Raw genomic sequence first — 15,268 nt, forward strand, 5'->3', positions numbered from 1 at the left:
TGTAAAATAATGAGAGTATTCATAAAGACGAATGAAACAAAGGTGCTCGGCCTAGTCTCAAAAGAGCGTTACAAGACAAGCAATCACTATTTAGATCAAAAGCTAAGGTGCCACGGGTGTAAAATATCTGGAACAGATGTGAGATTCTCTTGACAGTCAGTATGTGGCCCATGCAGCTGACTGAAATGAATATGAATGTAGTGAACATGTAAACCTTGGCAAAAATGAATCTCAGCCAATGTAATAAAAACAACGTGAAGAAGACCAAACCATATGCAGTCTGTAAAGGGGGACTGATGGGTGAGAGGAAAAATACATCCCTCAGCATTCCTATTCAGATGTGCATCCAAATTTTATGGAACTTTGCTATGCACATTCATTATCTATCCACAAAGTTTCACGGAAAGCCTTTCGTTCCCTTTCTTATGCTTACCTGTCAAGAATAATTGGTCAACAACAAGCAGATTTTTTTGGCCATTGGATTGGGCAGATGCACTCAGTGAGTGTATAACTACAGTATATCAATTATTTACTTTTCACTGAATGGAAACACAATATGTCTTCTGCTGGAGTTTGTCAATTTTCACCGTTTGCCGAGGTTTTCATGTTCCCTTATTGTTGGTGATGGTGTTAATGATTGTCAATTCACTTCATAAAGACGGGTTTCCATAAGGGACAGTGAATATGAAAACTGCTTTCTCATGTCTAACTTCTGTCCGTATATCTTCTACATCATAAACCTCAAACATTGCACAGCAGGAACCAGGGGGAAACATACCAGTAATATGTATGAAAAACATTCATCCTAAACTTTAGGTTGATGATTTATGATTTGTGCTGGACATGGATTGCAGCAGGTTTTAAAAGTTGACAGGCAGTCTTTTGTTATTGTCGGTTTGTCTGACTTTGGGTCAGCATATGTAAAATCAATCCCATAGTTAAACCCCACGTTGAGTCTCGTAATGTTCTAATGGTAAAAGGACATTGTAATCAAACAATGCATATTTGATGCATTTAACCAGTGTTTGGGATTCTCATTAAATGAACCATCAACTCATTAATGAGTTGAGAATTGTTTCAAGTGTCAAAGCTGTTGAACGTGTCAAAAGTGTTTACAATCGTTCAAAACCTAAATGAAGAGCTAAACACCAGGCAGTGCCTCCCTGTGAAACATCCTCCTCCTCTCTGCCTCTCTCCACTCCACATGCACACGCACTCCCAAACGTCCTTTCAGCCCAAACACCCACTTCACCCTGGACTCCCCTGGCCCCTCTCCCTGTTTTCCCATGGCCGCTTAAGCTCTGCAAAAGCACCTCAATGCATAAACACTCTTAGCACACACACACACACACACACACACACAGACACACACACACACACACAAAGACACACACACACACACATACTCAAATGCGGAACATTGTTTCAGCAATTGACTACGCTGTATTCCGGCATCTGTTGAGCACTCTCCCAGCTGTTGCCCACTCTCTCCTCGCTCAGCAAAATAACAGCCCTGAGAGCTGTTGACATGCACACAAGACAGAAATTATATGAGGCATGTGCTAATTAGAGACAGAGGCTGCTCTAGCATGTAGCTGCTCTGCAGGTAGAGTCAGCTGTCAACCTGATCCTAGAGATACAGTGAGTACGCAAAGTATTCAGAGCCCCTTACATTTTTCACTCTTTGTTATATTGCAGCCATTTGCTAAAATCCATCCATCCATTTTCTGAGCCGGCTTCTCCTCACTAGGGTCGCGGGCGTGCTGGAGCCTATCCCAGCTATCACCGGGCAGGAGGCGGGGTACACCCTGAACTGGTTGCCAGCCAATCGCAGGGCACATACAAACAAACAACCTTCCGCACTCACATTCACACCTACGGGCAATTTATAGTCCCAATTCATGCATGTTTTTGGGATGTGGGAGGAAACCGGAGTGCCCGGAGAAAACCCACGCAGGCACGGGGAGAACATGCAAACTCCACACAGGCGGTGGCCGGGGATTGAACCCCGGTCCTCAGAACTGTGAGGCCGACGCTCTAACCAGTCGTTCACCGTGCCGCCTTTGCTAAAATCATTTAAGTTATTTTGCCCCCTCATTAATGTAAACAAGGCACCCCATATTGACAGAAAAAAAACTGAATTGTTGAAATTTCTGCAGATTTATTAAAAACGAAAAACTGAAATATCACACGGCCATAAGTATTCAGACCCTTTGATGTGACACATATATTGAACTCGGGTGCTGTCCATTTCATCTGATCATCCTTGAGATGGTACTACACCTTCATTGGAGTCCAGCTGTGTTTGATTATACCGATTGGACTTCATTAGGAAAGCCACACCCCTGTCTATATAAGACCTTACAGCTCACAGTGCATGTAAGAGCAAATGAGAATCAAGGGAACTACCTGAAGAGCTCAGAGACAGAATTGTGGCAAGGCACAGATCTGGCCAAGGTTACAAAAAAAATTCTGCTGCACTTAAGGTTCTAAGAGCACAGTGGCCTCCATAATCCTGAAATGGAAAATGTTTGGGACGACCAGAACTCTTTCCAGAGCTGGCCATCTGGCCAAACTGAGCGATTGGGTGAAAACACTTGATGAGAGAGGTAAAGAAGAACCCAAAGATCACTGTGGCTGAGCTCCAGAGATGCAGTCAGGAGATGGGAGAAAGTTATAGAAAGTCAACCATCACTGCAACCCTCCCCCAGTTGGGCCTTTTTGGCAGAGTGGCCCGACGGAAGCCTCTCCTCAGTGCAAGACAAATGAAAGCTCGCATGGGGTTTGCTAAAAACACCTGAAGGACTCCAAGATGATGCGAAATAAGATTCTCTGGTCTGATGAGACCAAGATAGAACTTTTTGGCGTTAATTCTAAGTGGTATGTGTGGAGAAAACCAGGCACTGCTCATCACCTGTCCAATACAGTCCCAACATTGAAGCATGGTGGTGGCAGCATCATGCTGTGGAGGTGTTTTTCAGCTGCAGGGGCAGGACGACTGGTTGCAATCGAACGAAAGATGAATGCGGCCAAGTACAGGAATATCCTGGACGAAAACCTTCTCCAGCGTGCTCAGGACCGCAGACTGGGCCAAAGGTTCACCTTCCAAGAAGACAATGACCCTAAGCACACAGTTAAAATAACAAAGGAGTTGCTTCAGAACAACTCCATGACTGTTCTTGAATGGCGCAGCCAGAGCCCTGACTTAAACCCAATTGAGCATCTCTGGAGAGACCTGAAAATGGCTGACCACCAATGTTCACCATCCAACCTGACAGAACAGGAGAGGATCTGCAAGGAGGAATGGCAGAGGATCCCCAAATCCAGGTGTGAAAAACTTGTTGCATCATTCCCAAAAAGACTCATGGCTGTAGTACCTCAAAAGGGTGCTTCTACTAAATACTGAGCAAAGGGTCTTAATACTTATGGCTGTGTGATATTTCAGTTTTTCTTTTTTAATAAATCTGCAAAAATTTCAACAATTCAATTTTTTCTGTCAATATGGGGTGCTGTGTGTACATTGACTGAGGGAAACAAATGAACTTAAATGATTTTAGCAAATGGCTGCAATATAACCAAGAGTGAAAAATGTAAGGGGGTCTGAATACTTTCCGTACCCACTGTATATGCCAACCTCCCTCAGTCACATTTAGGTCAGACTGCATGACTAATGATCAGTTTACAGAGTGGGGACAATTAGATTATTAAAGCCTTTAAAAAGTCAGGCTACTTGCCCCTTCCAAAACAAAATGCTATGCTCCACCAAGTGAGGAGTCTTATTTCTGTTCGTCATCCACTTTCTTGTTTTCTTTTTCAGTTTAGCCAGCCTGGTTGACTTTGGCTTCACTCAGGTCATATTCGAATGAAAGTTTCCACATTTCCCGCATTAGTACTGCAAAATGTTGACCTGAAAGACGCTCCTCCCAAACTTACATACTGCTTGGGTGTTGGGTTTAGCCGTTCCTGAGTGAGTAGATAAGAGACTATCCAGGTAGGAATACATGTGGTCCCTGGGACAGAGCCAGTCACACTTCTAAGTCAAAACCAAGGACAGGCTAACAGTATATTGAAAACCCAAGGGTTGTTTTTAAGTGTAAAGAATATTACTGGGCTAGTGTAATGGTTCACATGGCTGACTTTCACATCCCAAAAACATACGTGCTAGGTTGATTTAAGACTCTAAATTGTGAAGTGTGTGTGAATGGTTGTTTGTTTATATGTGCCCTGCGATTGGCTGGTGACCAGTTCAGGGTCTACCCCGCCTCTTGCCGATGATAGGTGGGCTGGGATAGGCTCCAGCACGCCTCGTGAGGATAAGCAGTACAGAAAATGGATGGATGGATGGATGGACGGGAAAACACAACTTTAATTTTGCCAACCTCGATTTTCCTCGTCTCTCGCCTCCAAAGAGATTGGAGGACAAGATAACTCACTCCGCGCATGAACCAGGGGTATTTCTCTTGTCAGGTATTCAGACTCTTTGTCTGCGTGGGCCAGGGAGGCCGGGCCACTAGCTTACACACATGCACAGTCTCACACACGAGGAACTATGCGAGGTCGAAAAAAAAGGATGATTCCTCATGCATCATGAGGCATTTTTCTTCAATGCAGTACATACAAAGGCAACACTGAGCCCACAGAAACTGTCGTGCGCTAAAGAAAAAGAAAGAAATACTGCGTTCATTTTAATATAGTTGAAAAGCCAGCATTTTGAGAAATGCAGCAAACAGTTGACAAACACTACGAATTGCCTGTGAGAAAATACATGTCACAAATGGCAGTGCCGCAACTTTATAACATAGTGAAAGATGACATATTAAAATAAATCAAAGTACGACTTGTACATTAGATGAGCATTATCAAACAGATCTAGATAAAAGTATCTTTTTCTTGAGATAAATATTCAGAAATTCAGTAAAAAATATTGTCAGGCGTACATGTGATAGGGTGTTCAGTGTGTGTGTGTGGCGTGTATACGAGGGTGAGTTTGCATGCATAGTGCAGAGCGAGTCCATGCGGGAAGTGCGTGTGTGTTTTGGTGGAGGTGTAGAGACTGTGACCTGGAACGGTTATGCAAGCAAAAGAATATTCACTGATTTTTAAGTGATTTTAAGTGACCTTTATTGTTGATTTTGAGTTTCAAACTTTCATGACTTTCTTAATTGTCATCCTATTTATTTATTAAAAAAAAACTTGTGATTGTTGGAAAGCTTGCTGAACACAGAAAGAGATAATTTATAATAATGATGAACTGATGAACTTTAAGTAATTATAGAAAGCCAAGGGCCCAAGTTTACAAAATAATGGAGTTAGAGTTTGCGGATGGTGGTCACATGAGTTGGTGTGCTTTAATTTAGCACTTTAACATGCATCAAAAAGACAAATTAAGAGTTGAGTATGAAGATACACTCCATATTGTGAAAATACACAGTTAGGAATAAATAGAGCATAGTTGAGAGGCATTTGTGTTCATAAAAATCATGAAAATAGTGTTGGAAGCGACGAATAATCATGGCGGGTCAGAGTAACATCACGGGATGCCTGGCCAGCGGCGGGTCAAAAATATTGTATGCCTTGCAAATTGACCAATGTACATCACATTTGGCAGAAGCATAGAAAAATATAGAATATATACTGTATTATGATATGGATTTGAAAATTTATTTTACTCACCTAGAAGTTTTTGAGGTGGGTTGTCAAGAATTCTAATGTACTTGCTCTATAGAGAAATGTTGAAGTTGTGATTGAAACTACGACACGTGTTCTACGTCATCAGTAGTGGTGTATAGTGGTCAGGTGAATAACGCGTGGTTTTACCGGTGTTTAACACCGGTGGACGTAAGTAGATTTTTCAGGTATCTGTACTTGCGTATTTATTTTTCTGGTGACTTTTTACTTTTACTCCTTACTTTTTCACACAAATATCTGCCCTTTCTACTCCTGACATTTTAAATTGAGCTTGTTACTTTTAAAACCTTCTAATGTTAGTGATGACACGGCGTAGAAAAACGAGTGGTAAAACAGCTGACTTGTTCCAGCGTTTTTTTTTTTTTTTAAAGATCTCATATTTTGACTATTTAGATCTCCATAGAGTGACTCTCTAACATGGACTCAGAATAAAAATGTCAATTTCATTTCAAAAAAACACCTTGGTTTTGTCGTAATAGTGTCCAGAAAAGACCCCTCTAACAGCTACTTCTGTTTGACCCAGTTTTGTATCTGCTTTGTCAATATTTGGCTAAGACCACCCCCTTTCCTCTGATTGTTTGCCTCCGTGTAGAATACAGTTCGTGTTTGTTATGTTGACAGCGCTGCTTCGGAATGGCGAGATAGGCAGAGATCTTCGCTAGTGACGAAGATAAGCTCGGGAAATTCGAATAACCTGATTTTAGGCCTCTCGGCAGAAAAACGTTTGGAGCTCAGGTATACGTGGACGATTTTAATTCATATTTCACGTTTACTGAGGCACCATAGAGACAGTATTACATCCCAAATACTAGAAAAGGTTGGTTTTGCAAAATACGGGACCTTTAAAATAGACCTTAATTCCTATAAAACGGGTATCTTCAAATGGCAGGCATCATCACGCGGACGTTTTTATCTCATGTATGCCGCTGTAACAGACTGTCCATATTTAATATTATGGTAGTTCTTGTGATCACGTGACCATAATGAACCAATCAAATAGTTTGAAGAGATTTGTGGACTTGAAGTAGTGGGAAACTGTACTGCCTGTTCTAAAGGGAACTTAATGCAGAAGAGTTTTTAAAAGTGAATGGATGGACTGGTACTTTTCTGTTCTTCCAAAAGCCAGATCAAAGCTATTTTGTCTCATATGTTGCAAGATGGGAACTTTATTAACATTAAGCAGCTCTTCCAAATGAAAGATGTATCCTATAAGTTCAACCAAACATATCTAATGAACCCGGTGGGGAGAACTCTGAATAGCAAATGAATGTACTTTCCCGATAGCGTGGATTTTAGGGCAACAACTAGCGTTGAGGGATGTTTCAGTCGTAAAGGAATGTGTCAATGCACCTGCCAAGACTACCCAAATTCAGGTAATGTTTTTACTTGAAATGTGCATCAAATGATCAAACTGTCTAATTTCCTCGAGAGTTGCATGTTCAATGTTACTTGGAATTTAAGCTTAATATGCCATGCCGCTTAACTTCAAAGGATTGCGAGCCTTTAATTTATTTTGCGTTACTTGGAATTTAAGCATAATATGCCGTGCTGCTTAACTTCAAATTATTGCAAGCCTTTAATTTTCTATGCGTTGCAGGAAGAAAAACAATACAATTTGTCGGACTGAAATGTAGTCCTGACTTGTTTGTGCCTGCTTAGTGGATATTTATTTGCAAGTTATTGGTGTTCTTTCTTTGTATTTAAATGTGTACTGTTAAGGGTTTGGATGTGTGTTTAAAAATCTCTTTATATTTCAGTGTTTTTTTGGGAGTACATTTATTTGTGTTCCTGTATTGTTCTCATTAATAGGATTAAAATAGTTTTTCATTTATGGCACAGACAGATGTTAGTCTTTTCATGGAAAGCAAAACATCGTGTTTGCTGGGAACAACCATTCAAATTCATAAGTAAGAATATTTTTTGGTAGTTTTTTTTTTTTTTTTAAAGTTCTGTTTCAATAGAACACGTTTTGATGTTGACAGAAAAGTAAACCTCATGAAAATCATTTGATAAATTAGCCTTTGATGGGAATGTTGCCTCCACCACACCATTACTTATCGTATGTACATTCTAAAATTATTGTTACCAGTATATTATTAAAGCGCCTGCTAATGTTTTGGGAAAGGTTTTTTTTTTTTTTTTTTTTTTTGGAAACTTGTTAAACGTCTGGCTAGCTGACAGTAAATTATGTCACGTTTGAACATCCATCCATCCATTTACTTTACCGCTTATACTCATTAGGATTGTGGGCTGCTGGAGACTATCCCAGCTATCTTTGGGCGGGAGGCGGGGTACACCCCGAACCGGTCGCCAGCCAATTGCATGGCACATAGAAACGAACAACCATTTGCACTCAGATTCACACCTACGGGCAATTTAGTCTTCAATCAACCTACCACACATGTTTGCAGGATGTGGAACGAAACTGGGGGGTGGCCGGAGAAAACCCACACAGGCACGGGGAGAACATGCAAACTCCACACAGGTGGGAATCCCGGTCCTCAGAACTGTGAGGCAGATGTGCTAACCAGTTCCCCGCCGTGCTGGCTCGTTTGAACATTAAAGTAATATTTCAAAAACATTTATTTCAGTGTGTAAATGTGTAAGAAATCGAGCTTTTTTTCTTTTTCACTAATGATGTTGAATATAACTATTTCAATAATCCAAATACATTTTCTTATTATTTAAGAATTAAATTGTTTTATTTTTGTTTTGTTCAGCGAAAGCAGGCACTCACCTAGAGAGATACAAAAATCTCCCTATATGTATTTTAATATTCGGCTTTTTTTTTTTACTTAGGCGTCATGATCAGTGCCCTGCAGTTCCACCTTTGGAGCTTCGGTGGCGCTTTGTGCACCGCTCTATCTCTCTCTCTCTCTCTCTCTCTCTCTCTCTCTTGCTCACTCTCTCGCTCCCTTGCTCTCTCTCTCTCTCTCTCTCTCTCGCTTTCTCTCTCTCTCTCTCTTTCACCAGCAATTACTACCTCCTCGCCTGCGCACCTGTTCCCAATCAGCTCTCATCACTGCCTGTATTTAAGCCTGCCTGGCCCAGGGATCCGATGCCTGCGTATTCCCGCTCCCATGTGGTACTACGGTCTATGTATTGCTCCGCGACAGTATGGTTGAGTCGCTGACTCCTGTGCTTGCACTTACTTGCTGTTGTTTCTCCTCCTTCAGTCCCTCCTTTCCTGAGGCTATGGAAAATTATATACGACTCCCTTGCCTCTGGACTCATCCGGACCCTCTTTTTGGCCCCTGGGGGCCAGGTTCTTTTTTGTGGAAAAGAAAGATACCACTCTTCGCCCCTGCATTGACGTCTGTGGTCTCATCGATATTACAGTAAAGAATAACGGCCCGCTGCCCCTCTGTGACGCTCAAATATTCAACGTGTATCATCTCATGTGCATTAGAGAGGGGGATGAATGGAAAACTGCCTTCAACAACCCCCTCGGACACTTTGAATACCTGGTCATGCCTTTTGGATTAACCAACGCTTTTCAAACAGGTTTTTCAAACCTTCATCAATGGCGTCCTACACGATCTGCTCAACTGGTTCATCTTTGTATTCCGGATTCCCGTTCCCCCGAAGAACATCACCAGCATGTCCGCCAAGTCCTTCAACTCCTGCTCGAAAACCACATTTTTGTGAAACCAGAGAAGTGTGAATTCCATCTCTCCTCTGTACATTTCTTAGGATACATCATTGCCAAGGGTCAGTTACAACCAGACCTGGCGAACATCCAAGCAGTCATCAACTGGCCCATTCGCTCCACCCACAAAGAACTGCAATGTTTCCTAGGCTTCACCAATTTCTACCGTCGATTCATCCGTGACTAGACCAAAGTTACTATTCCTCTCACCAGTCTCACCTCCACCAGCACCCCATTCTATTGGACCTCAGGAGCATCGCAAGCATTCGAACATCTTAAGGAACTATTCACCAGAGCCCCCATCCTGTGACACCCCGACCCCTCCCTCCAGTTCGTTGTCGAGGTTGACGCCTCAGATACAGGAGCTGGGGCCGTCCTCTCCCAGTGGAACAAGTGGTTAAGAAGGCTCTAAGAACCCAACCTGACCTCAAGACCGGACCTCCGGACCGGCTCTTTGTGCCCAATTTAGCCCGATCCAAAGTTCTTCAGTGAGCATTCACATTCCAACGGCCAGACTGAGCGGGAAAACTAAGATCTGGAGTCCGCTCTTCGCTGCGCTGCCGCACGCAATCCCGCCTCCTGGAGCACCTTTCTCCCGTGGGTCGAATTTGCCCACAACTCCCTCACCAGACCTGGTCCCATTTCCCCAACCAATACAAGAGTCGTCGACTGTTGCAGGTTCATCCCCCTCCCCGCCTGCTCTGTGTTGCTTGGCTCCGGCTCGAGCTGTTAGCCCTGAGAACATTGATCCTCCGAGTAGTATATGAGTGTCATTATTATTATTGGTTGTATTTTAGATTTTCATAACCCCAATTTCGCTTTATCTGCACCATAGAGTGACAATAAAGACTTTGTATTCTGTTTTATTTATGTTCATTCTTCAGTTTTTTTTTTTTTTTTTTTTTGTTAAGTGCTTTATTAATACAGTTCTGTTGAGTGTCTCAAGGATTAAGCAAAGCAAGTATAAGCACGCATGGGCCTTTACAGTGAAACTGTGAATGGGTCATTAAATCAGATCAAGTCAAGTTTATTTGTTTTTGCCCTTAATCACAAAAGAGTCTCAAAGGGCTTCACAGGCCCACAGTTGGCAATGACTGACGACAACCCCGAATCTAAACCTCCCAATCGGGCAAGGAAAAACATTTCGCAAAAAAAAGGAACCTTGTGAAGGGATGGCAGATGGGGGTGGGTCCCCCTTTCAGGATTACCAAACTGCAATGAATGTCGAGTGGGCAACATTTATCACATAGTCTAGTGCTGTACAATGTTAATAAAGACGGGATAAGAGTCCACTTAAAAGAGATGAAGAGCCACAAGTAGACCAGGGTCTGTTCTTTTGATAGCTTTGCCATTAACTGCATATCTATGGCATTTTGAAAGCTAATACGTCATTTACGGTAATTTTAAGTAATTCCAGCAGAGAGCAAGTAAACGAGTTTGACGCTGTCATTGCTGTCACTATGCATTTACCTTCCCTCTGGAAATCAACACACCACCTTACCCCAAATGGTCCATATGGTCTTTTCTGATGCTGGTTGACTTCCAAGTTGTTCGAATTTCAAAACAATCTTTCTCATAAGAAATAATGTAAAGTGAATCAATTAGTGGCAGGCTCAAACTGTGGCCAACACAAAACCTTTATTAACCATATGGCCAATTATAAAGTAACATTTAACATTCTTAAGTAGTACAAAGAGTATAAAGAGAACGACAAGTTCAATTTCCGATTCTAGCGTTATGATCATACCCTTCCTCTTTGCCATCTCTTGCCCTCTTCTGTGGTTACCGCTCTCTCTCACGCTCTAACACACACACACACACACGCACAGACACGCGCCCAAAAAACTAAAAAAAAACAAAAAACAAAGAAAAGGCAAAACACAGATGTGGCGTTACATAAGATTTGCTTATATCTCACGTGCGTCACGCATAATGACGGTTTTCGTTGACTTTTCAGGCAGATTTTTCCAGAAAATTGTGGTTAAACTACCACTTGTTTTACCTTAGGGGTGTATGCTAAAACATTTGGAACGCTGACAACATCGCTATAATTAACAGACAGTATGTATTGTATGTAATGCTTTATCATGTCGAAGGTGCTTATCCTTTCAACGACAATCAACCACAATCCTGTCGTCCAATGCATACTCACTATAGTCTCTGTCTGAGAACAGCAGCCTATCGAGCGTCACAGAGACTTTGGCTCAGTTACATCACATTTATCAGCTATCCCAATGGATAAGTTATGAAGCCTGCGAGAAGGGAATATTATGTTACAAAAGGCAGTCAGTGTCCACCCATCTGCCCATTCCTCAAGACAGAAAAAGAAAGCAGATTTGGATTGTTGGAAACCAGTTGTTCTTGGGAGCTTAGTACACATGCTGAAAAAGTTTGATTGAACCGATTTGACAACTGACTTAAATTTTCAAGTTAGGAGCGGTCACATGGTCATTTCTTTGCATTTTTTTGCGAGCCAAAGTGGTATGAACAGCTTCAGATATGCCGCCAGCCAAGTGAAGTGAAACTAAAAGGAGAGTTGAAGTCGCTGATGCACTATCGCACGTTTATTGAAAGGGACTGTCAAACACACAAATACAAAAAACACTCGCAAGGAGCATGGATCCATATCCGGGGGTATTAGCTGTCACTTAAAAAGAATTAGCCAATGAGGACGCATTCCTCATAAAGCCCACCCACCCGAGAAGTTTGTGCCAAAAGTCAGTGCAAAAAACAGAAACGCAAACGCAAACGCAAAACTAACACTTGCCAAATTAACTAATTCCAGACTCCTGACGTCACTCACTAGGCCACGCCCCCTAAAGGCACACCAAAACAGGAATGTACTTCAGTGTGCATTTGTGTGCGTGTGACTTTCGACTTAATTACGGTTTATTAAACCAATTTTTTTCTTTCAATTTTTCAAATCACGCTTGAATATTTATATTTTACAATAAAGGTATTCATTAAAAATATGCAACAAAAAATACTGGTATTTTTTGGGAGGTTGGAATGGATTAATGTAATTCCAACTCATTTCAATATGCAAACTGATTTGATATTCTAGTAAACTGAGTTACGAGCTTGATCACGGAATGAATTAAACTGTAAATGGATTCATGAACTTTGATTTGTGTACTGAGGTACAGCCATGCCTGAAGACAGAATGGTATTCCGTGTTACCACAAAGTCGGAAACGTCAGAAATGTAATTTCATGAACATGTGTTGGTAAGATTTGAGAAATAAAATGTCATGTGAACGAATCCTAGCATAATCCTGATTGATTTTGAGATGGGTCGCAAATACTCTTGTCAAGTTAGCATAAATGTCCAAACAAAATCTTGTGTTTTTGATTCCTGGAAGAGGTCGAAAACATGTGCTTGAATAATTGCTATCCTGAGATGATAGCTGACGTTAAAGCCAGAGAGAGAGCCAGCCAAGGGAGAAGATGCATCTCATTCACACAGAAACCCTGCTGCACAAAAAGTTTCACGTCATGTTTGTAAGCACCACAGAATGAAGGCTCTCTGTAACCCTTCTGTTTATAGTGCCTGGCAGACTTCACTTGGAGTTTCCATGTCCCTTTGACCTCAAGTACATTACTCTCTATTAAGGCATCAAAGGTAATTACTCAAACTATCATTTTACTGTGTAGAACTCTGTTCAAGGCAGCTCTGTCTCCCAGTAGTGTCTCGGAGTTTCTATGCAGTCCATGTCTGTTCAATGAACTGGGGGAGGCTACAATCATTTGGAAAAAGGGAAGTGAGGTGCGTAGGTGGAGTGGGATGGGCTGCTCAGGGATCCACAGAGCTCTGTTTGTTTTAAGCTGATGTGTTCATCTGGAGCTGGAACAGTGGAAGTGGGTCAAAGCCTGTTTGATTGAGAAAATGTGGTCATATTGTGGTGCTCTGTTCAGACATGACTAAACAATAAGGTTCAGAAACCTACAGTGTATACAAACAAATATGACAACTGATCACCAGTCCATCACTAATAGAGGCAGATTAACTATTTATAATTTTCACATTCACAACTACAGGGAATTTAGATTCAGTGAACTGGAAAACGTGTTTTTGGACTCAGAAGCCAGAGATCCCAGAGATCTCTTATTCAAGCATAGGACATGGTTTGTGGGCTGTACAGTTAATGGTTTGAATCCCACAAATGGTGGAAAAGTATTTAGTTAAATGCACAGATGCTAGTCTACTTCCAGAGCAATAAGCAAGGTGCCCCAAGGCAAGAGACAGAACTGCCAAACTGCTCAAGGCGCAAGCCACCTGGTTTCTCTTGCCTACCTACACTACTGACAAAAAGGGATAATCGACTTTTGGGTGAAGTTTCGGGCTGAGCTGAAAATTCACTATAACCTTTATAGGTGAACATAATTTCTCTAAACTTTTGAACGCACTTGTTTAGCTGTTCTATGTTTCAGTACTTCTTGCACAACTTACTTTTCTCTAACAAAGAGCTTCACAGCAGCTGTCAGATTGATGAACGGCCCAACAACTATCCATCCATTCATTTTCTATACCGCGTATTATGTGCAGGGTCACGGAAAGATGGTCGCCAGTCACAGGGCACATACAGTATAGAAACAGACAACTTTTTCCACTAACAATCGTATCGCCACTGTGTGAGAACTGAACCCAAACTGCCTGCACGGAGGTCAGTCCATTACACATCAGGTATTAAAACAGTGCTCTTCATCATGCTATTCACATTTTGACGTCATGAGACCAAGACGACACCGAACAGTTGAGCAACAGATCTCCGTCATTGCGGGGAAAGTGGCCAGTGAGCTTTGCGTGTCACAGAATGTCAGTGGCAGGTTGCAACAGAGATATTTAAAAAAAAAAACAAAAACAAAAAAAAACGGAATTTTTCATTTCACATTCAAGGTCATGAAGGATGACCAAAGTCATACACATGGCAATTTTATTTTAACTCAAAGAAAATCTGTTTTTCATATTGAAACCACGAATCAATATGAAAGGATATCCAGTACTTTTTTGTTTTTTGTTTTTAATTTAAAGTCTTCAAGCTTCTGTCATATGGTGCACGTCTTGGAATTGTGTTCCCTGAGAAAACCCCATGCAAGCACAGTTAGGTAAAAAGGATTAAGTAAAACAAAATAAATAATAAAACACACACACAAAATATAATAATAATAATAATAATAATAAAATTGTGATTCCAATCGAATAAATACATCTGATTCACACCTCTACGAAGCTTGTACTTCACATCTAATTTCAGTAGGCTACTATTCAAACATTTCCAGAGCCAGCATTTTTAGAAGTCTGCACAATGGACACGAATGCATTTAAAGCAACAGGTCCTTATATAAATGGTGCTATTTGCCTTAGCGGACAACAGTGAAAGTAATGAGTGCGCACATGCCAAAATTCTATACGTGATGTCACAAGGCAGACCTCGGTGAAATCCAACACCAGCAGCTGGTAGGTAGGAGTTGTAATCGCATCAGTGCAAGTCGAGGCACATAGCGCGAACCACCACTGCCCGGAGGTAACGACGGACAGACACATCGACAGTCGTTACCTGCGCCGCGCGTCTCCAGTTTGGATCAAGAAGCGATCCGGCGAGAGGCAAGAGATCTCTCTTGTGGACTATCTCGCCATGAGGAATCTCTGAGCTGGCAGTAACATAACTCCCGCGGCCGCTCGAAGCTTCCCCTCGGCTGCTTCCAAAGGCTTTGCCCATGAGCAGGTATCCTTTCGAGTGTGATTCTGTTTTCACCCAGATTTCTGCTGCCTGGACAAATGCATACAAATGCATTTAGGAGCTCAACGGACAAGGAGTGGACACGTTTCCGCGGCAGCGACGTAAGTGCGCAGATGTCATATTATGCGCGTTTGAAAGTGTTTACGCCGCATGCTCGTGTGACTGGAAACGTTATTCTGCTCGTTGGCGTC

The 15,268-nt window shown here is 41.9% G+C and overlaps 1 protein-coding gene across 1 annotated transcript in view; it reads left to right on the top strand.

The window, feature by feature from the left end:
- The first annotated feature begins 14,830 nt into the window (after positions 1–14,830).
- Positions 14,831–15,268, top strand: part of LOC133406508 (collagen alpha-1(XXIV) chain) — a 117,350-nt gene continuing 116,912 nt past the window's right edge. Inside the window, exon 1 of the mRNA XM_061684169.1 lies at positions 14,831–15,178. Within this exon, the coding sequence (XP_061540153.1) occupies positions 15,126–15,178 (53 nt within the window). The 5' untranslated portion in view covers positions 14,831–15,125. The remainder of the gene's footprint in view (positions 15,179–15,268) is intronic.

This window comes from Phycodurus eques, chromosome 8, assembly GCF_024500275.1.
Source record: "Phycodurus eques isolate BA_2022a chromosome 8, UOR_Pequ_1.1, whole genome shotgun sequence".
Taxonomy (NCBI): domain Eukaryota; kingdom Metazoa; phylum Chordata; class Actinopteri; order Syngnathiformes; family Syngnathidae; genus Phycodurus; species Phycodurus eques.